This window comes from Aphidius gifuensis, linkage group LG4 (assembly GCF_014905175.1).
Source record: "Aphidius gifuensis isolate YNYX2018 linkage group LG4, ASM1490517v1, whole genome shotgun sequence".
In the NCBI taxonomy this organism is placed as follows: domain Eukaryota; kingdom Metazoa; phylum Arthropoda; class Insecta; order Hymenoptera; family Braconidae; genus Aphidius; species Aphidius gifuensis.
This window is the reverse complement of record NC_057791.1, coordinates 19,134,237-19,158,147: the sequence shown is the minus strand read 5'-3', so window position 1 is coordinate 19,158,147 and position 23,911 is coordinate 19,134,237. Positions and strand designations below refer to the sequence as shown.

Genomic DNA, 23,911 nt, shown 5'->3' with positions numbered 1-23,911 from the left:
GGTTTATCAAGCCATTTGTTTCTAAGCCTGTTTTATCATCATCATCATCATCATCACAATAAACATTAACAAAACAACAATTTGTTTAACAATATATTTGTTATAATAACATTAACAAACACAATTTTTTAATTACTTAATTGGATTATATACGAGCTATATACAAGTGACGCTTTTGTGTGTTTTAAATTAAATCAACGTAATTTGGATAATTTAATTAATATCAGAGGAAAAAAACAATAGAAAGTCTCAACATTTTTTTATTGTTATTTTGTGTTTACGAGTGTTAGTATGTGTGTGTGATTTTTTAAATATAAAAATTATTATTATATTTTTTTTTATCTCATCTGTGGTGAACAGTGGAGAAAAAATGTGGATACTTGAACATGCACATACGTGGAGCACATGCCGAGGCCAATGCCGAAGCTGAAAAAAAAACCGGTCTTAAAAATTAATTTTTATAATATTAATAAATTAATATATCAATTTAAAAGTTAATAAATAATCAATTTTAATGATAAAAAGAACTGTCAAAAATTGAATAATCATATTGGAGTAAAAAGAAAAATATTGTGTTTTATTTTGAAATAAATAAATAAACAAATAAAAAAATAAACAAAAACAACAACAATAATAATGATTGGTAAGTTGTTAATTAAAAAAATAATTAATATATATTTTTATGTATTATTTAAATAAAATTATAAAATTATTTTTGGAGTAAAAAATAATAATATTTTTGGAGTAAAAAATAATGATATTTTGTTGTGTATTTTTTTTAATGTTTTGCTGTGGTATACAGCATCCCAAGTCCCAATAAATAAATGCAAAAGGTACAAAGATATCTTGAAGTCTTGAGAGAGGTGAGTGGCCTTCCTCTCGGCTCTCCTGTACTTATGTGTATACTTATAACATACCTTTGAGAGTTCATCTACACAACATTGCAAACATACCACAACATTAAATTATCTTTTATCATTTTTTAAATTTATTTATATTCTAAAAAACAACAACAATTTATTATATTTAACTAAATTTATGAATTACAATGTATACTTAGATGATGATAATAATTTATCATAAAACATATATTTTTTTTAAAAAATTATTATTATTATTATTACAGTGAAAGTTAAAAATTTTTTTATTTATTTTATTATTTCATCAGTCTCTTTCAGTCTCTTTTATCACACAAGTGTACATATTCGCAATTTTTATTTTCATCATCATAATAACTTGTTTATAAATTGTTTTTTAATTTTTAAAAAATAGTCAACTGATGATGCGCGCTGTAATGACTGTTGTCAGTGTTGTTGTTGTTATTTGAATTTTTTTTTTTATCATTATCAAATGTAGTTTTAGATTTTTTATTTAATTTATTATCTTATCATTGTTTAAATATATAGAACATTGTCGTAATCGGTAAGAAGAAAGAGTATATGCGTGGGAAAAAAATAAACAAAATATACCTGTGGTTGAATCATAATTTACAGTGGTGCTCAGTTTTTTAAAATAGTTTATGTTTGTTGTAAAAATAACTGTCATTTAAATTTTTTATTTACCAACAAAAAAACCATGTAAAATTTTTTTTAAATATATTATTATTATTTTACTTGTTTTAGATATGAAAGAGGGCTTTAAAACTTCAAAGGATTCATCAACATTTTGATGAGAAAAAAAAAAATGTATTTAAACAAAAAAATATTATCATGAACTTTATAAAAATTTACAATGGACAAGATTATTTTATTTTTATTCATCACATGATTTTTCAACTTTCTAAAGGTAATTTATTTATTTAGATAATTTTGCCCAGTCGTGATAGTTTTTTCTTTTTGATATTTTTTTTTTTTTTTTTTATTGCAACAAGGTGGAATTATTATTAAGGGATGATGCGCACTGGGTATGTTCACTTGTAAGCATGCCCAGATGTTGGTTGTATAAATGTAAATCAAGTTTGTGTTGAGTAAGGCTTGTACATAAAAAAGGGTTGAACAACATCAAGGGGTGACTTCAGTTGAGCCTCGTCTCACTAATTACTCCAACATACATTTTGTTTTTTTTTTTTTTTCAATTATTTTTCTTTCTACACTTCCAATTCAATAAATAGCTTTTACAATTTTTATAAAACAATATAATAATTTGTTTTTTATTAAAGCACAATGTTGACTAAAATTTTTTACAATTTTTATCATTAAATTTATCGTAAAATTATTAATGTGAATTTATTTTTTATTTATTATGATAATCAATAATATTTAAAAAGATTTTTTTTTTAAATTTTAAAAAATGTTTGGGTGTATTTGTAATGTTTTCGAATGGTAAAATTAAAAAAAAAATTATATTTATATTTAGCTGGTTTTATTTTTTTAAAAATCAATAAGAAAACTCTTTCTTGAAATAATAATAATAATAATGATAAAATAATTATTTAAATGTTTTTTAAAATTTAATTTTGTTTTTTTTTTATTTCTAGGCTTGATCACCAACCGATGACAATAAAAAGTCTCGGGATGGAGGATAAAAGAGTATGTAAATCTAATATTAACTATTAAATATCGACTATTGATGATATAAAAATAAATAATAAATAATAATAATAATTCTAGATGACGGAGATGATGTCAAATCAAATGACAATATCACATCAAATGAAAAATAATATAGAAAATGTATGTCCATCGAGTCCTGGTGTACAATCAATGCCATCAGGTGCTCGTCGACGTAGTGGACCACAAATATTGTTACGTTCACCAGCAGCTAAACGACCATTATCAGCACCAGTTGCATTACAAGGCTGGCTATATAAACGAGGCTCAGAAGGTCTTATGTTATGGAAAAGAAGATGGTTTGTTTTAACTGAATATTGTTTATTTTATTACAAAACACCAGAAGAAAAAAATTTACTTGGATCAATATTATTACCATCATATTGTGTTAGTATTTGTACACAAGATGATAAAACAAATAAAAAAAAATATGCATTTAAAGCTGAACATCTTAATATGAGAACATATTATTTTGCTGCTGAAACACATGATAGTATGTTACAATGGATAAATTCATTGACATTAGCAACACTTGTACAAGATCCAAATACAAATTATAAAATAACAACACCAGTATCATCAAATACATCAAATTTTAATGATAATTGTGATGGTGAACAAAGTGCAAGACCAAGTGTATCATCAATATCATCAATGATGAATCAAAGTGCTGATGATAGTGATTCAGGTTTTCATGGTTTTTTATCACGAGATGAACAAATATTATCAAATAATAATTCAACTCCAAATAGTGGAAATACATTATCATATCCAAATTCATCTTGTATTCCAAATACAACAAATAATAATATAAATAATAATTGTAAAAGAAATATTATTAATAATAATAGTAACAACAATAATGGACAATTGCAATCACAATTTATTAACAATGGCTGGCAACAAAGACACTATCATAATCCAAATATGATGCATAATATGTATGGTTGTACACGTCAACAACAACAACAACAGCACCAGCAGCAACAACAATTTAATGTACAAAATATTGAAACAATGCCAAGGAAATTTGGTCAACCAGTTTATGCAAATGCACCACCAAAACCAAGAAGGCTTACTGATGGATCAACTGAATATTCTACTCCATCACCAGATCCAGATGATAATACACCACAAACATATCAACAACAACACCAGCAACAACAGCAAGTTGCTTGGAATATGATTGGAGCTAATCAAAAGTCACCAGATCAAGATGACAATACACCACAATTATTACAACAACAAAAAGCTGGTTGGAATATGATTGGAGTTAAACAAAAATCACCAGATTATGATGGTAATTCAATAATTTATGGAACAAGAATAAATCAAATAAATCAACAATCTGTTGTACCATTAAGAACAGATAAATCTGGTTTAAATTATATGAATAATCAAGTACAAAGTAATAATGAAAGACGTACACCAGATACATATGGTAGAAGTACTAAAACAAATTCACGTAAAACACGTATTAATGGATCAGATTATGAGGATGTTTATGCTGGACCACAATTATATCAAAGACCAATTGGTCCAGTTGGTTATTGTAAAAGTCCAGTACCATTACCAATTGATATACCATCACCAATTATTGATAATAATGAATCAATATATGTTCAACAACAACAAAAAATAATTGATCAACCACCACGACCACATAGTGCTGATTTTCTTGAACATGATATGATTAAACGACGTAATAATAATAATACTAGTAATAAAAAAATTGATGATAATAATAAAGTATTACATAAACGTCATCAACGACCAAAATCAAGTATGGATATAATACCAATTCCCTCAAATATAAATGATTATTATACAGAAGAAAAATATGCAGCACAAATGCGACAAACATATTTAAAATCACCACAATCAATAAATGGTACTATTGATTCTGTTGATCATCAATTATATTCTTCACATATAAATAACAGTAATAATTATCATAGCCATCATAAATTACAAAGAAATAATTCACGTACAACAACACCATCATTGTTAACTAAAAAATATGAAAATTATAATAATGAAAATAATTATGATTGTCATAATATTTATGGTATTAAAGATAATAAAATTACAGCATCATCAACAACACAATCATTAAAAAGACATCCAGATAATTTTTATAATAGTGGAATGATGAGACGTTCATTGAGAGAAAAAAATTATGATAATTCATTTAATGATTCTTCATATATTGATACAAATAATGATGGTACAATTTTAACAAGAATAAGATTAAATGATAGTAATAATTATGATGATGGTAATGATATTTATGGATTACAAAGTCGACAAGTTGGTGAACATTTAAATAGACGTAGATTACATGATCAACAATTTATGAGATCAGCATCAGCAAGATTACCACGTAATCGTCATTCAAATACAATTCAAGTTGATTGTAAAAATTCAGCTGATATTGATGCTGATGATTGTTATGAGCAAGGATTAAAATCACCTGGTTCTCGTGATGGAGACAGAAGAATTCAACAGGTTTGTTATTGTTTTCTTTTCAATGACATATTGTTTGTTTATTTTTTTGAATTATTAATCATACGTTTATTTTTTTTTGTAGCGTGAAGAATCGATGAAACGTTTGCTTGAATGGAAACAAAGAATGTTACAGTCACCATTAACAAAAAAACCAACATCACAAATAACAAGTAACAGTCCAATTGTTAAGACAGAATTGTCAAGTCATTATAAACGTCAAGCATTACTTGATCTTGCTGCACATGAGGCATCTGTTGCGGAAGCACGTCAACCACGTCATCCAAGACGTGATGATAATTCATCACATCGTTCACACTTACGTAGCAAGAGTTCAGATGGATGTCGATCAGCCAATAATATTATTAGATACAACAGCTACTCCAGTGACGATGAAGGTAGGGAAACTTCATCGCCTGAGCTTATTATTTAAATTTCATTTTAAATATACTTTTTAAAAATTTTTTTTTTTTTTGTATTTTTTATATTCTTATTTACCCTTGTTCCATGTACACCATTAATCGATTAATAATTATGTGGAATAATAATATTAAAATAATTTTAATTACAATCTAACATGGTGCAATTTTTTTTTTTTTTTTTTTTACAAATAAGGTTTTCTTAATCGCAAGTATCGTCATTCTCGTAGATGAATTTATTTGATTTTTTTTTTTTTTTACTTTTTATTATTTATTTTACAATGTAATTATAATTTTTTTATTTACTAATTTTTGTATGTGAAATAAAACAAAATCTTAATCTTTAATCAAGAAAAAAAAAAAAAAGTAAATAATTGATATAAATATCAATTTATTAATATAAAAAAAAAACCATAAAAAATATTTTCTGCTATGAAATCTTGACTCACTGGTAAATGGAAAAATTAACACTTTATAACAAAATAAAAAAAAAAAATTGTTAATTTAAAATAAAAAATTAATATAATTGGGGCTTGAACGTGTTATGCTGGAGATTATGATGCTTAGCATGAGATGATAACTAATCACTTGATTTAATTGAAAAAAAAAAAAATGAATTTATTTTTGATTATTTTTTCTTTTTTTTATTATTTCATTATATCCAGAGCCAGATGATGATGTGAAAAGGAAAAGGACACGTAGACAGAGCAGTCATCAAACATCAGGAAAAACAAATCGAAATGATGATAAAACAATATTAAATTCAAATAAATGTAATAAAAATATTACAAGTCCAGATGTTGGTTATTGTGGTTATGAAGATACTGAATTTCCAGTGTCACCAGTGAGTCAATATCATGATACATCAATAAATTTAAATGATTCAATTAACAATGAAAAGGATCAATCTGAAAATACAATTATTGAAAAAAAATCAAGTATTTTAAAAACTAAAAATTATCAGTATAATATTGATGAAGATAATAATTACGAGTGTGATCTTTCATCAATGATTAAAAAAAATTTAACATTAAGAAGAGGAAAAGCTATTTGGCCACACAGTACACCATCACCAACATCTTCCTTGTCATCATCATCAAAAACAATTCAATGGAATTCACCAGATAATTCTAAAAATCATGTTGATGAAAGTCAATTTATTAAAGAGTTTTCTTATCAATATATAAAAGCTGATGAAGACTATCTTGATGATAATAAATCTTTAAATGATAAAAGTAAATCAGTTAGTTTTAAATCAGATGATCAAACTTGTGACACGGATAATACTGATGATAATGATCAAATTAATGATTCTATTTCAAAAGAATCATCTCAATCAATTGAAGTAAATATCAGTGGTGGTGTTGGTGGTAGTGGTAAATCAGTAAAAGATTTATTGGCTGATTATGAAAAAAAATCTGATCAATTTGTACATAAAGCTGAAAATGATAAACAGGATGAATTAAAAGTAGAAGATATTACTCAAGATAATTTTGAATTATCAAATAAAAATAATATAAATTGTGGTTTAATTAATTCTGATGATCCTAGTGAGTGTTATGTTCGTCACAGTGTTGCTGATTCAATGATTGCTAATATTGGTGTTACTTGTAATGATGAATTATCAAGTGACAATATAAGTATAAATTCATCATTTAAAAATGATGATAAAGGTAGTCCAGAAGCTCATTATTTACCAATGTCACCAAAAAAAGCTATACTTGATCCAAATAATGATGTATCAAATGGTGCCTCTAAAATAATGTCAAATTTATTTCAAAAATTAGATCATGAAGAATGTTCATATGTTGAAATGACACAACGTGGTAGAACATCACGTTGTGATGATGAACGTTATTCTGTACTTGCACCAAATCAAATAAATAATTATAATAAAAGCATGCTTGATTCTGGTGATTATACAACACTTGATAATTCACATTATGAATTTGTATGTGTTACTGATAATAAAATTGAACCAGTTTACATGGAAGTTTGTCAATTAATTAACAAAAATAATGATCATGATCATAAAAATCAACAAAATAAAACATCAAATGATAATATAAAAAAACAAAATCAAAGATTATCACAATTATCAGCAGATCTTCCAGATATTTTAACAACATTAAAAACAAATGATAATCAAAATTATAATAATAGTGATAATGATCGTAATAATGATGCTGATGATAATGAAAATAATAATGATTATTGTCGTGATAAAAAAATTAATAAAAATGATGATAATAATTGTGGAGAAAAAAAAATTATTGATAATACCGATTCTAGTTTTAATTTGAGTGATAAAATTATGAAAAATAATAATAGTGGTGATGTTGATGATGATGATATTGATAATTGTGATGATGATAATTTTTTAGAATCATCAAATTATGATGGTACAATTAATTTACCAAGACATCCAAGATTTAGTTTATCAGATACATTTAGACCTGCATCACATTATCTTGATATTGGAAGAAATATTAATTTATCAGAATTTTCAGAAGATTTTCAGGACAATGATTTAGTATCACCACCACCAATACCAACAACAACACCACCTTTGGATGAACTTGATTCACTTGAAATTGATGATAAAATTGATGAAATAACTGCAAAAAATTTAGAAATAACATCAAATTTAATAAATTTACCAAAATTTAAAGATAGCCAAAATAGTATTGCAAGTGGATTACAATATGATCATGACAATAGCCAAGAAGATGAAGAAGCACGTTATAGAAAATTAAAAAGACGTCCAGTTAGTAATGATGTTTGTGAAATATTTGATAATTTAGATGAACTTGAATCATTGGGTAGTCGTTTTGATGGTGCAAGTATTGATTTAGATCAGTATCTTGAAGAATTACGTATAAGAGATGCATTTAATGTTGATTTATATAGCAAGGATTTAAGTTACAATAGTCTATATGGTTTAAATGATAATGATAATAAATTTAATAATAATAAATTAAATAAAAGTAATTTATCAACAATAAGCAGTGAAATATCAGTAGCTAATTCAACAGAATATTTATCTACAAATAGTCCAAATACAAGTGTTAATATAAATGATAATCAACCTCATCCTCATCATTCCCATCATCATCATCATCATCATCATCATATTAATAATAATACAAGAACAAATTCAGCATCATCATTACCAGCAATGAGAATAACTGATTTACCACAAAATCATCATCAACATTCACAATCATTTAGTGGCTGTACAACAACTGATGAAATCACATCACTGTCAGCTTATTATGAAAATGTTACAAATTTTTCACCATTACCAACAATGACATCTGATGAATCATTTAATTTATCATATAATCAAAAGTTATTAAATAAATGTGATAAAAAAAATAAAAAAGATGATGATAATAAAACAATAAATGATCATCGTCAATTACAAAATATACCAAGCCAACAAGAACAACAACAACAACAAGATAATGATCAAATTGGAGCACCATATTATTATTCTGATTTACAAAATGGTCAACAACAAAATATTAATGAAAATAATAATGTACAAATAAAACAACCAGTACTTATTGCATACACATCAAGATTACCACAATTAAATAATCAACGTGGTAATACAATAATAAATTATACAAATAAACGTAATGATATTGGTCGTTTAGTTAATCCAATAACAAAACAATTACCAAGAACAATACAAGTTGATGATATTGATGAGGCACGTTTAATTGCTGCTGAATTACGTAAAAAATCATGTGAATATTTATCAAATAGTGCTAATAAAATATGTAAAAGTGATATGGATGATAAAAAAAATTTTTATGAATCAGATACATTGAGACGTTTCAAATGTCGTACTGATGATAAAATTGATTTAATTAATAATGATGATGTTAATATATATCCACATGGTCTTATACGTGATAAAACAATGAAATTAAGTGATTGGGATTGTGTTAATTATCAACCAAATCACAGAAGATCAAGATCACTTGAGGGATTATTAGATAATGTTGATTTACAAAATTTAATTGCCAATGATAGTAGTAGAAATAATTTTCGTGTATCATCAGTACCACCAATAAGTCAACGTGAAATTATAAATGATGACAATAATAATGATACTGGTAATAATACATTTAGTAGAATAAATTCAAATGAATTAACAAGACCTATTGATCAACAAGAAGATCCATGGCAAGAGGATAGTTTATGGAGAGATAGTCTTAGAAGAATAAGTCATAGACATGCAAGATCATTAGATAATTTAGAGAGTCGTAGTACAAATGATCATTCAAGAGAAAGACACAAAATAACACGTGATGCTGTTTATGTTAATGATAGTATGAGATATGTTTCACCAATTACTGTTAAAGATCGTGACAAAGAACGAGGTGGTGGTTGTGATGATGGTGTTGCTAGTAGTGCTAGTGGTAGTGGTAATAATAATAATACTAATCATGATAATGATGAAGATGGTGATGAAAATAAAAAAGAAAATTGTCATGTTAATTTATCACAAGTTGAACAATCAACATCAACAAGTATTAATAATAATCGACAAACAAATGAAGACGGTGCATATGAATGTCTTGAAATGAATCGTTCAACTGGTGGTTATATATGGGATCCAAATAGTGAAACATATAATAAAATACAAGATAATAATAATGATGATGATGATAAAAAAAATCATTTTTTAGACGTTGGCAACCTTCCTCCGAAAACACATATGAAAACACAAAGTTCATTCGAAATAGATCGCGAAAAATTACGTCAGTGGGATCTACTGTCGAGCGCTTGCTCACACCAGGAACAACGAACACTGATGGGAGATGTATCGGTGCGAGGGTTGCCAGTTTTAGAAAATCAACAAGAAGATGGTCAGAATATGACATTAATAACGACAACAACAACAACACCAACAATGACAACAACGACAATGACAACGACAATAATTAATAATCAAACCAATGAAGATAAAGATATTGATAAAATTATTGATGATGCTAGAAATGAAGATGAAACAATGGAGAAGAATAATGGCAAAGGTGAGTGGCATTTTGAATCCGGTTAATTATGAAAAAAAAAATTTAAAAAAAGGCTGTGTTCCAGCTTGATTATATTTTTTAAAAAAACCATCAAATGCCTTTATTCTTCTCCATATACAAACAAGTTGTACAAAAATTAATTAAATATATATTTTTTTTAAATAAATTAATTAACTGGAACGCAGTCTATAAAAAAAAAAAAAAATGACGAAACTTGCGATTAAAAAAGAAGAAATAATTAAATTTAATATTATTTTTTACAAAAATCATGCATAATAATTAATATTAATTTTTCTAAATAATAAAATTCATTTTTATAATGTAAATATTATACAAACATATATATATTTTTTACTATATCGAAAAAATAATAATAAAAAAAGAACAAATCAATATTTTGAATAAATAAAATTATCTATAATAGGTAAATCTTTTTTTTTTTTTTAAACAAAAATCTCATGACAAAAGTAATATAATATGTAAGTGTAACAGTTTATTTTTTTTTTTTATTTTCAAGTTGATTGACTTAAACAATAATCAATATGCATAGCCATATGTATATAATAGTAACCCATTGAATTTTTACAAAAGCCAATATATTTATTATTTATATAGTTGGTATTTAGCTCATTGCAGAACATCACCAGCAATAAAAAAACATATAAATATATTTTTCACTTGAAAGACTTGTCTATAGGACATTGTATATAACACACACACATGTTATTTTATACCTATAATGATTATATTATTATTATATGGTTTTTTTTTTTTAAATTTTTTTATATTTCAAGTTTGTAAATGTTGGTGAGTATAGTAGAAAGAACGAGTGAATCGTGTTTGTCTGTTCAGTTCACTTGGTTGACTTCGCGGCTATGGTTTCATGATGATATTGTGGTGGTGGTCAGAGTTGGCTGGAGTATGCTGGAGTGTTGTTAGTCGAACAGGTCTCCTCTCGTTATGAGACTCGCGCGCTCGTTGACCGCGAGAGAGTTGCGTGTTTTTTTAGAATAAAGTTAAAAAAAAAAAACATTTTAATACTCGAATTTATATGTAAAAAGCTTTTCTTGTCTTATTGTTGAACATATTTGCTTGATTCAAAATAATTTATACAAATAAATAATCTTGGACATTATTTAAAAAAAAAAAAAACAAATATTATTACCAAAAATTCGTGTTAAGAAAATTTAAATTATTTATTATTAATTTTAACATCAGCAAGTGAAGTTTTTTCATTTTTTTTTTCACGAATAAATACTAATTAGTTTAACTAATTGGAAAGTATTATTCAAAGCCAGATAATGAAAATCAATAATTTTTAAAATAATATTTAAAAATAGTTTTGTTCAAGTATTGATATATAAAATTGTATTTCAAGAGTGGAATTTTTGTTTTTTTTTTTTGGCATGTGATGATATTAAAAAAAGAAGGTTTTTTTTTCAACTTGAGCCACATGTTTGAGTTGTATATAGTAAATGTATCGTATTTATAATCTATATAAGAATATCCGGCAAGGTGTGGTAATTGATATACAACTGAATCATGGGTGCTGGAAAAGTTGGTCTCATTTGCGGAAGCTGCTGGTCCGGAAAGTACAGTATGTATCAAAAGTATTTTAATATACAATTTACATATTAAAAATGATGAAAAACTCAAGCACATAAAACTCAAGCACTTAATATAATTAAAAATTGAAAAAAAAAAAAAAAACAACACCAAAGAATTTTAGCTAAAATAAAGACAGTAAAATTAAAAAAAAATATGTAAAAAAAAATGCTGAATGACAAAATGAGTGCTTTTGTATTTCTGCAAGTTTCTTGGAATACTTTTTTATTACTGCCAACTTTGTAACTGGATCCATAACGGACAATGCCAATTTGACAAAAATTAATTAACGAAATTTGTCATTTAATAAAATTTTATTGATTATTATTTTGTTTTAAAATTTAAATATATTTTTTATGGTATTATTGATTAATGATTAATAATGTTATTTACAAAAATAACTGGATAAAAATTAAAATGACATTGGTATGCAAAGAAATGTTAAAGTATGTAAGAAAAACATCAGGTTACTCGCACTATTGGTACCGTTATCATCTTGGACTCGACAATATTCTCGTCATTCTTGTGAATGTATAATTATTTAGGTCTCAAAACTTTTTATAATATTTAAAAAAACAAAAAGAAAAAAAAACAAATTATAAATGAAAAAAAATTTATAAGTATATATATTTATTTTTTTTCTATTATTAAATAGTGTAAATAAAAAGAGAAAAGTTTTAAAAGTATCTGTCAGGTATGCGTTTGAATGAGGACACGATGATTCTTATTGATTATATTTTATTACAGTGGATTGATGTCGTTTTTATTTTTATTTTCTGTTTCTATTTTGACCGGCTTTCATCTTAATATTCTTGCGAGGAAAAGTTAATACTTTTAAATATTTTTTAGAAATTGCAAAGATTATAAAAATATATAATTAATAGTAGATTTATTGACAGAGATAGAGGTCAATTTATGTAAAAGTTTGCACCGGTTGTTTTAATTATAGGATTTACTGCAAAAAAAATATTTCTAGAGGTAAATTAAAAATCTTTTGTAGACAGGATTTTCTAACTACCAAGGTCAAACTTGATCCTATTTTTAAAAAATTTATTTACGATACGATAAAATAAATTTTTTGTTATTCTAAAAAAAATATAATTTTATTCAAATATTTTATTACAGCTATTTTTAATAATATCTTACATAAATTTATTGAAATTTATTTTTAAAATATGTTTTTTTTTTTTATCATAAAACGTTCATTTTTTATTTGTTAAACATTTTTCTATTTTTATTTATCTAATCTAATGCAACGTCATGTGGTAAAAAAATAAATAAAAAAAAACCACTGTCTCTTTTTAGTTTTCATTTATTATTATCTTTTTTTTTTTTATTTTGTTTTTTCTAAACGACCATTTACCTGGGTTATTAACTTGTGTTTATTACATTGTATAAAAAATACAAAAAAAAAAAAGAAAAGTATATCCATATTTCTCAACATTAATGCGACGTATAAATTAATTTTTTATCTCAATTACTTGAGTAAATATATATAGTGTTTTGTAATATAAAAAATAAAAACATTGTCGAGAATTTTTCCCATGTGTATGATACAATTATTTAATTATATAATAATGTGTTTAACATAGTAAAGTGTTAATTTAGTTGATTTTTATTAGACAGTAGAACAAGGCTGAATCAATAATCACATTAAAAATATTATCACTTAAATAATTAGCTTTTAAAATTTCATTATTTTTTTTTTTTATAGCTTCTGGTTCTGGCTCAGTGATTGGAAGAGATCCCTTGCCACCACGTGCAATTAGCACGTCTCAATTGTCACAAAATAATTTAACAAATCAGCCACGTTCATCATCACAGTCGCATGTCAATGGACATGATAGTCGTGTACAACAACAAATGACAAGTCCACTTCCTGTTTATCAATCAACACCACAGTCAGCAACAATTACTAAAATGCGACAAAATGGTAATGATATAGATTCATCAATTTGTCGAGGGACAACTGATGTCAACAATTCAACAACGTATGTTCCGTTTTTTTTTTTTTCTATCTAAATAATATTTTTTCATTACAGAAATATTTAATAATTATAATTGTAATTTTTATTTTAGAATGAGCAGTGAATCATTGCATAATAATTCAACAAATTTACGTGTTATTTCGCCAATTGACTATCGTATATCAAGTCCAAGTGATAGTGAAAGACATACTCATAATTCTTGTAAGACATTATTTAAATTATATTTTTTAATTTCATAGCTTTTATTTATTGTTTTTTTATTTTTTTCAGCTGATAAAATACCAATTAATTATATGAATGGTAGCATTGGTGGCAATAGTTACAGACAACTTCACCAGGTACCACAAGATTCTGATATTATTGATCATCAGACCTACAAACGAGTAAGAATTTTTTTTGTTTTTTTATAATATTTTTACTTTCATTTACTTTCTTTTTTTTTTTATTTTATTTTATTTTTAAATGCGGGTCGTTTTTTTTTATTTATTTAAATTATTATGCACGTTTTTTTATTTTCAATTTATTTATAAATTAAAATAGATGATGAACATGGCAAGTACAAATCAGAATCATCATCAAAGTTATATGATTGATAAAAAAACAACTGGAAATCTAGTTCAGGTATCAGCTGGTGAATTATTGGGTAGAACACATGAAGAATTGGTCTTGTTATTGATACAACTTAGACGTCAAAGTGCATCGCTGTGTAAAGCAATGGAAAAATGTCATATGGAAATTGAGGCACAGGTCTTGATGACACTAATAAATTTATTTTCTTTACTTTTTAAAAACTTTCACTATTTTTTTTTTCTTTAATTTACATAATTGCATGAATGACATTTAAAATAGAGAAAGGAAACAAAAAAAGAATAAACAAATCAAACATTAACATAATTCACATACATATTTAATAATAATTAATTTTATTCATTTATAATATTTATTTATTTATCAAGGTGATGGTAAATGATGATAATTACTGGTGGCTGTAGATAACACATGGTTTTTAAAAATATTTATGTAACTGTATTTAATGAAATGTTTTTTCTTGATTTATAGGCAAGACTTGTTGAGCTGGATACACCAAGAAGATTAGAAAATCTCCATAAACTTGATGAACTTAAAAATCATTTGATTGATCTAGAAAAACAGGTAAAATATATTTAAATTTTATGATAATTATTTTATATTGATTATTTAAATTTATTGCAGTATGAAAAAGGAAAACCGCTTGTTAATTTAGTTGATAATATGGTAAAGCTTGGATCTCTTTACAATCGTAATGGCATTAATGGAAACAGTAGTATTTTAAATGCAAATCCATATGAAAAAAATGGTCACATTAATAATTATCCAGAAAATAATCAACGTGCAAGAGAAGAAAAGCTATTAGAAGAACATCGTAAACGAAATCAACAAACAGCTGATCAAGGAAAGCTACAAGAAAAAGTTAAACAATTATATAAAATTGATCGTTTACTTCAAGAAGAAACTGGTACAATGTATAGTCTTCAACAAGACAAAGAATTACTTGAAAAAGCATTAGGTGGTTTACGTAATAAGTTACAAGATAATCGTACAAATAATGTTGAATTTGAAAAATATAAAAAACAACAAAATTTACTTGAACGTGAATTATCACGTGTTAGAATGTTATTATCACATAATTCTAAAAAACTAGAAGAAACTATTATTGAAAATACAAGATTAGAAAATGAACTTGTAATATTACGTCAAAAAATACAAGAATCACGTGGTTATTCTGGTGGTTATTCAAATACACCAGGTACAACAGCAAATTTAGAATTTGAATTTAAACGTGTACAACAACTTGTATGTGATCTTCAACGACAAAGACAAGATTTAAGTATTCAAGTACATCAATTAACTGAAAAATCACATAATTTAGTTAAACAAATTAATCCAAATCCATCAACAAGTCCATTAACATTTACATCAATACAAACACCTGGTGTACATCATATTTATCAAGCAAATAAAAAAAGAATTCCAACATCATGGTTTGAAACTGATCTTGATTCTGGTGTTACATTTGATCATGGTCTTGTATCACCATCAAGCTCAACAACAAGTTCATCATTATCACCAATGAATTATACAAATATTCATATGACACAGCTAAGTCCACAGCTACGTGAACAAATGCATCAACAACAAATTCATAAAAATCAGCTATTAAAAGATAGAATACAGGGTAAAAGTAGAAGTAGTCCAATATTAACAAATATACCACTTTATGTTAATACAGATGGTAGAAAAGTTATTCATACTGGTTTACCACCAGAATATATATCACCACCACCACCGCCACCACCGACATTACAATCTTCTTCAGTACATTCTCATTCTCATTTACAATTGTCATCAACATTATCGCCTCCAGGCTCACCATTACCACCACCTCCACCACCACCACCTCTCATTGATGATTCAATGTTCAATGGAACTGTCAACAATAATAATCGTGATAAACAACAAGAAATAAAAACAGTTAGAATTGTTAAAAGAGAATCAGAAAGACGACAAAGAGATCGTGATCGTGGTGATAATTGTAGAAATAATAATATTGGCATACCATTGATGAATGGACATGGAATATCTAGTGGACATGATTATGATCATATTGGTATGCCAAGAGTAGATGAAAATCAGTATTATCAACAAAAAGATTTAGTAAATAATAATAATAATAATTGTAATAATAATAGTAGCAATAATAATAGCAATAATAGTAATAGACAAGTTGAGAAAAGTATGTCATTGCCTCGAGGTTTTGGTGGACAAAAAAATCAACAGGATATTGTTACTGCTCCACCAGTATTACCACCACCAAGAAGTGACAGCATGAATGCATTGAAAAATATTATTGCACGTTGCAGTCAAACAACAAAAGTACGTTTTTTTTTTTTTTTTTATTCCAATACTTTTTCATTTCGATTTATTAAATTTTTTATTATTTTTATGATTTATTATTGATTGGTTTTTTTGTTTTTATTTATTTTTTATTTTTTGTTTGATGTTTATTTTATTTAGTTGGATTCTGGTCATGATGGTATTAATGATAATAATACTACAATCAATGAACAACAAAATTCTTTGTTGCCAATGTCATATCAAAATTATGCATCACCATATACAAAATTACGTAAAAGTCAAGAAATGAATTTAATACAACAATGTCAACAACAATCAATTAAATTATCACAAGAAAAATTAACAAATTCAGTTGCAAGTGTTAATAGTGTTGGTGGTGAATCACCACAATTATCACCAGTATTTAAAAGTGAAGCTGCTAAACAAATAATTAAAGAAATGACAGAAAAAAAAATTGATAAACCAAAAAAACGTTTGATACCTAAAGAAAAAAGACGACATTATACTGTATCAAGTAGTAAACCAATAATAGGTCTTGAAGATGTTTTTTCAAAAATGGTATTATTTTATTATTTCAAAAATTTATTATTTACTTTTATTATAATTATTTAATTTAATTATTTATGAGTTTGGGATTAATGATTTTAATAGTAATTTTTGATGATAAATATTTACTTATTTCTTTTAATTTTCTTAGCAAATGGGTAGAGCCCGAGATGATTTGGATATGGAAAGAGCATTGAGACCAAGAATAAATGCTCCTGATGTTGTCAGATCAACACTGAGTCAAAAAGAACTTAAATTTAATGAAAATATGATTGATCAACTTCTTGGTGCACCAAATAAAATATTTATTCCTGAACGTTATGTTCCTGAACAGGTTTGTTTATTATTTTTTCAAATTAAAATACTTGTTGATATTGGAGCTGAATTTAATAATCAATTTATTTATTTATATAGACACCAGAATTATCAGCTGAAGAAAAAAAACAACGCTTACAAAAAGCTGATGCCATACGTAAAATGCTTTCTGAAACAACAGTAACAGCTGCTGATGATGCAAATGGTAAATTTATATAAAAATAAATATCAGTTATTATTAAATTTAATAGCTAATTAATTGTTATTATTAATTTCAGATGATACAGTAGTAAATAATGAAAAATCAAATGATTTTAAACGAAAAGTTGCTGAAGAAAAAAAACAAAGAGATCATATACTTCAATTAAATCAAATACTGGCAAAACAAGTTATGGAAAAAAGTAAAATGGTTGCTGGTATGAACAACAAAACAAACAATTAATCAAAAAACAAAAAATATTATTAAATTCATTATGCATGTTTGTTTATCACTTATTGCAAAGAAAAAAAACAACAACGTTCAAATATATATTTACTTATATTTATATTGTTATAAACTATTTAAAAAATTATTTAAATTATTGTTTTTTTTTTTTTTTCCATTTGTGCATGGTTTTAATTGTTTATTCATAGTATTGTTTGGATTATTTGTGTTGTGTGTATAGGTAATCAATCGCACTTGCCAACATGAATGATACCCCTGTCATTCAATTTAATTACAAAAAAAAAAACATAAATAATTTAAATAAATAATAGGAAGCATCATAAAATATCCAGTATCATTTCAGGTTTGTTTAATTCATGTGTTTGTTTATAAATTAATTTATTCATATCATTGTTAAGCACTGAGTAATATTATTCAAATTGTTATTTATTAAAATTAATATGCTCTTTTTTTTTTTGTGAATAATCTTTCAGTAACTGCACTTATTCAACCAGATAAAAATTATGATGATGATGATTATAATGATTTATCACCAACGCAAATGCCATTGTATCAACAGCGTGATAATTATTTTTACTAGATAAAAATAATAAAAGTGCCAGAATATTCATCTTGATAAAGAAAAAAGAACCATCGATTGATTAACTTTAGAAAATTATTAGCGTAGATGAAAAAAATATAATAAATGTTATACAAAGCTTGTGGTTAATTAGTATATTGAAAGACGATATAAATGAGCTTTAATAATTATTAATATTTACTAATTATTAATTATAATTATACACCCTTTTTACAAATTTATATATATACTAAATTTGAATTTAAAAATAAATACAAACAATCAAAGACTTAAGACATAAGTAAAAAAAATGTCAAATTTTTTAATTATTAATAATTAACTTATGTTGTTGTTAATTGTATAATATTATTTTTATTATTATTAATTATTTGTTGTTATAATTAATTTAAATATTCAACTATGCACTTGATAAAAAATTAGTCACAATTTTTATTGTTATTAATAATCGTTTTTCAACGATTTAAAAAAATTGAAAATTTATTAATTTTTTGTCATTTTTCTTAGTGAATTTTAAATTAATAATTATTGAAAAAAAAATTTACAAATTTAATGTTTCTATTGGAAATTTATACCATTTCGATGAAATACAATTTTTTCGACTGATATATTTTTTTCTTTTTTAAAATTATTATTAATAAATTGCCTGATAAATTTATCACGACTGTTAAACATACTTATTAATTGTTACAATTAATACACGTAGAAAAAAAAAAAAATATTTACATTTATTATAGCAAGTGCCGAATAATTATAAAAACTTTTTAGATGCTCAATTTTATTATTATTGTTTTTTGCACACAAGTATTTAATAACTTGTTAACAAAAAAAAAAAAAAAAAAAAAATTCGTTGATTATTGTTATTGCATAATTGTATAATAAGTTGATAATTTCATATATATATAATTATAATTATACATTTTTACAACACTGTAATAATTTTAAGTAAAATTGTAAATTAGAAAAATTTGATAAATTTAATAATCATTTGATAAACTTGATGTTAGAAAAAACAAAAAATCCTATAAAATAAATCATTAAAAAAAACAATTATAATAATGGACAAAAAAAAAAAATTGTTAAATTGATTAAACTGTATACTGAAGTAAAAAAATCGAATAAAAAAAAAAAGATAAATTCAATAAAAATGCAAAAAAAAAAAAAAATAAAAAAACTGGTTTTATATTTTTTTAGGGACGACTTGATGGCCTAACGTTTATTTTTTTAGTAAATGTATATCTGTATATTTGAATTTAAGTACAATAATATATTGATATATCTTGTCTGTTTGTAGGGCAGGTTTTGGATATGTTCTTGGTCCATAATATTCCGTTCGTTGAACCAAACGTTCATTGAACTTTTTGAAAAAAAAAGGTAAAAAATAAGATGTTGCTTTGATTTTATTTTGATTACAAAGTATATGCAATTTCAGTATGTAATACGATTGATGATGATAATAATAATTGACAATGTAAAATCTACAAAAGAAACATTAGTAAAATAAAAAAAAAAAAAAATTATAATAATATAAATCTAAGGCTTGTATTACAATGAATAATTTAAAAGATCTATTGTTTAAGTTTTTTTTTTTTTTCATTCAATTTAAGAAGGGTTGTCTGAATGATAATGCTGATGGTGATGATGAAGGAAGATGTACAAGAATAAATAAAATATAAGTAAATAAATAAATGCAAAGTATATATATTTATGATAGAATATATATATATATTTACAACGGGTTCGACGAACCAGCCAATCGCGTGTGGCCCAAGAATTATAATGAGATTCTCTCTTTGCCTTCAAGCAAACCAGAAGATCTTGGCACTGGTATATAAAGGAAGGAATCACAACTGTATGATCATAAATGTTTGATTTTTTTAACTTGAAACAAACAAGGTAAGTTACACAATTTAACAATAATTATTATTATAATTAATATTTATTTATAAATTAATTTAAACGAAAAAAATACATTCGAAATTTTACACTGAAAGAAATTTTCTTCCTTGTTTAAGAATATTACTATTTTTAAAAATTTTTTTATTTTACTGTAAGGTTCTTTTTATTTTTTAAAACAAATAAAATATATTATTCAAATGTTGATACATGTTAAGATGACGACAAGAATATTAATTTCGAATTTATTTATGTATCGGTGTTTCGATTAATCCGTTAGTTTTCTTGCATACAGTTAAGTTAAAACATCAAATTTTTTATTGATATATTTATTTTCTATGAAAAAAAAATTATAGTTTTATAATTTCCACATATTAATTGTTAAATTTTATTTTTTTTTTTAAATTACAGATTGGCATAATGAAGACAAAGAAGAATTTTATTTCTATGCTAGCCTTGTTGTTGACTTTAACATTTTTTTTTACATCAACTTTTGGTATGTTTAATTAAAAATTCAAATAAACATGTATAATTTTTTCAATTGTAAATATTACAGGTAAAGAAAGCCAACAACAAAATGCTAGAGTTGTATGTTATTTTAGTAATTGGGCAATATACCGTCCAGGTATTGGTAGCTATGGTATAAAAGATGTACGTGGTGATTTATGTACACATGTTATTTATTCATTTATTGGTGTTAGCAATGTCACATGGGAATATCTTGTGATTGATCCAGAATTAGATATTGATAAAGGTGGATTCAATGAATTTGTTAATTTAAAAAATAAATATCCTGGTTTAAAAACTTCTGTTGCTGTTGGTGGATGGGGTGAGGGTGGTAGAAAATATAGTGCACTTGTTGGTAATAAAAAACGTCGTGAAACATTTATCAGTAGTATTGTTTGTAAGTAAAAAAATTTATCATTTAATCATTCAAATGTTTCGGGTTTTTTTTTAATTGATAAATTTTTTTTTCACTTAGCATTTATGTACAAATATGGCTTTGATGGTTTTGATCTTGATTGGGAATATCCTGGTGCAACAGACAGAGGTGGTAAATATTCAGATAGAGATAATTTTTTTTATTTCGTTGAAGAGCTACGTAGAGCATTTGATTATCAAAAAAAATCATGGGAAATAACAATGGCTGTACCAATGGCTAAATTTCGTCTAGCTGAAGGTTATCATGTACCAGAACTTTGCGAGTAAGTTAAAAAAATATATATATTTTTTAATTTAAATTCAATCATTTTTTTATTTTTCAATTTTTCAATAGAAATGTTGATGCTATTCATGTCATGTCATACGATCTACGAGGTAATTGGGCTGGATTTGCTGATGTTCATAGTCCTCTTTACAAAAGACCAACTGATCAATATGCTTATGAAAAACTCAACGTTGTATGTATTTTTTTTTAATCATAAATAAAATTTAATATGTCTTTAATAATAATAATATATAATTAAATTTTTTTAGAATGATGGATTACAATTGTGGGTAGATTATGGATGTCCAGCAAATAAATTAGTTGTTGGTATACCATTTTATGGACGTACATTTACACTAAGTTCAAGTAATAATAATTATAATATTGGTACTTATATTAATAAAGAAGCTGGTGGTGGTGCACCAGGTGAATATACCGGTGCAAAAGGATTTTTATCATACTACGAAGTAAGTAAATAATTTCATCATAAACAAAAATAACACATTTAATTATAATAATTAATTTCTTTAATGTATTTTAGATTTGTTCAGTAGTAAATGATCCAGAAAGTGGCTGGACTAAAAAATGGGATGATATTGGAAAAGTTCCGTATGCATATAAAGATACACAATGGGTTGGTTATGAAGATCCAGAGAGTGTACAAATTAAAATGGATTGGATCAAATCAAAAGGCTATGCTGGTGCAATGAATTGGGCAATTGATATGGATGATTTTCATGGTATATGTGGTGAAAAAGATGTATTGATTAAAATACTTTATGAAAATATGAAAAATTATAAAGTACCAATACCACAAGATAATAATAAACCAAGACCTGATTGGGATAGACCACCAAGTACTCCATCATCAACTGGATCAGTTATGACAACAAGCAATTATCCAACAAAACCACATAAGGAAGTTACTAATTATATTACAGAAGGAAGCTGGATGACAACGACAATTAGAACAACTAAAAAACCAATAAAATTAACAACGACTAAAAAACCTACAATGACTATTAAACCAGCAACAACAACAACAACAACGACAATTAATTATCCAAGTGTTGATAATTCTGAGGACAAAGCTAAGTGTGATAATGAAGGTGCATTTATTCCTGGTGCAAAATGTGATACTGTAAGAATTATTTAATTATTTAATTATTTTTTTAAATACATTTTTACAATTGTTTTTTATTGTTTGGTAATTATTATGTAATAATTGTTTCAGTACTTCCGATGTAGTAATAAACAGCTACAGGAATTCAAATGCACGAATGGATTGATTTACAATCCGGATATTCAAACTTGTGATTGGCCAGAAAATGCAAATCGTTCCGACTGCAAATTATATTTTTAATAATTTTATAAACAATAATAATAATTAAGAAATAATTAAAAAAAAAAAAAACTGTCAATTAAAATTAATTTAATCAATTTTTTTCTATTGAAATAATTGATCAATCAATTTATCATTTTAATACATAAAAAAATTTGTGATAAAAAAAAAATACTTAAGTAATCAAGTTATATACAAATAATAATAATTATTTTAATAACTAAAAATCGTTAAAAAAATTAAAATATAATACTTGAATAAAAAGAATTATTTATAGATTTAAAAAAAAAGAATTTATTTTTTATAAAATATATACATAAGTGTCATACTTTTTTTTTTTTTCATATTTTAATGCTTCATTTTTTTTTTTTGTCTTAATTATTTGCCATTTGTTTTTTTACAAACTAAAATAAAAAAAAAAAAGAAATGCTGACAGAACAATAAAGCATGAAAAAATTTAAAAAAAAAAAAAAAAAAATTGTGTCAGCCTGAAAACTCGAGTGTTTGTGTCTCAACCCCATTTCTAAAAGTCTCTTTTTTTTACTTTACAATTTTATACACTCTAAAAAAA

General features: G+C 24.9%; 2 protein-coding genes across 6 annotated transcripts; both read left to right on the top strand.

Annotated features, from left to right (window-relative positions):
• The first annotated feature begins 600 nt into the window (after nt 1-600).
• Nucleotides 601-20,069, top strand: LOC122855464 (putative uncharacterized protein DDB_G0282133). 5 transcript variants are annotated; one of them, XM_044156840.1, is made up of 17 exons: nt 601-643; nt 1,623-1,785; nt 2,477-2,528; nt 2,610-5,057; nt 5,140-5,452; nt 6,139-10,524; nt 13,844-14,120; nt 14,209-14,318; nt 14,388-14,500; nt 14,658-14,864; nt 15,177-15,269; nt 15,330-17,030; nt 17,172-17,570; nt 17,710-17,892; nt 17,973-18,078; nt 18,152-18,289; nt 18,792-19,154. In XM_044156840.1, the coding sequence occupies exons 3-17, from the start codon at nt 2,493-2,495 to the stop codon at nt 18,896-18,898; spliced, it is 10,617 nt and encodes a 3,538-aa protein (XP_044012775.1). In that variant the 5' UTR covers nt 601-643; nt 1,623-1,785; nt 2,477-2,492; the 3' UTR covers nt 18,899-19,154. The 5 variants fall into 5 exon arrangements, with proteins under 5 accessions (XP_044012775.1, XP_044012774.1, XP_044012777.1 ...); XM_044156839.1 differs by lacking the exons at nt 601-643; nt 1,623-1,785 and adding an exon at nt 2,208-2,321 and having other exon boundaries at nt 18,792-20,069; XM_044156842.1 differs by lacking the exons at nt 601-643; nt 1,623-1,785; nt 18,792-19,154 and adding exons at nt 2,208-2,321; nt 18,539-18,656.
• A 602-nt stretch (nt 20,070-20,671) lies between these two features.
• Nucleotides 20,672-23,434, top strand: LOC122855463 (endochitinase). The gene is made up of 8 exons (XM_044156838.1): nt 20,672-20,791; nt 21,203-21,287; nt 21,348-21,695; nt 21,774-21,996; nt 22,068-22,191; nt 22,268-22,465; nt 22,540-23,139; nt 23,233-23,434. Exons 2-8 carry the CDS (start codon nt 21,212-21,214, stop codon nt 23,359-23,361), a joined length of 1,698 nt encoding a protein of 565 aa, XP_044012773.1. The 5' UTR covers nt 20,672-20,791; nt 21,203-21,211; the 3' UTR covers nt 23,362-23,434.
• The last annotated feature ends 477 nt before the right edge of the window (nt 23,435-23,911 follow it).

Coding starts and splice junctions, on each gene's coding strand:
- LOC122855463 (XM_044156838.1), top strand. CDS start 21,212: ATGAAGACAAAGAAGAATTTTATTTCTATGCTAGCCTTGTTGTTGACT. Junction 22,192..22,267: donor CTTATGAAAAACTCAACGTT/GTATGTATTTTT, acceptor AAATTTTTTTAG/AATGATGGATTACAATTGTG. Junction 23,140..23,232: donor CTGGTGCAAAATGTGATACT/GTAAGAATTATT, acceptor TAATTGTTTCAG/TACTTCCGATGTAGTAATAA.
- LOC122855464 (XM_044156839.1), top strand. CDS start 2,290: ATGTTTGGGTGTATTTGTAATGTTTTCGAATG. Junction 5,453..6,138: donor CTACTCCAGTGACGATGAAG/GTAGGGAAACTT, acceptor CATTATATCCAG/AGCCAGATGATGATGTGAAA. Junction 14,121..14,208: donor GATGTCAACAATTCAACAAC/GTATGTTCCGTT, acceptor TTTTTATTTTAG/AATGAGCAGTGAATCATTGC.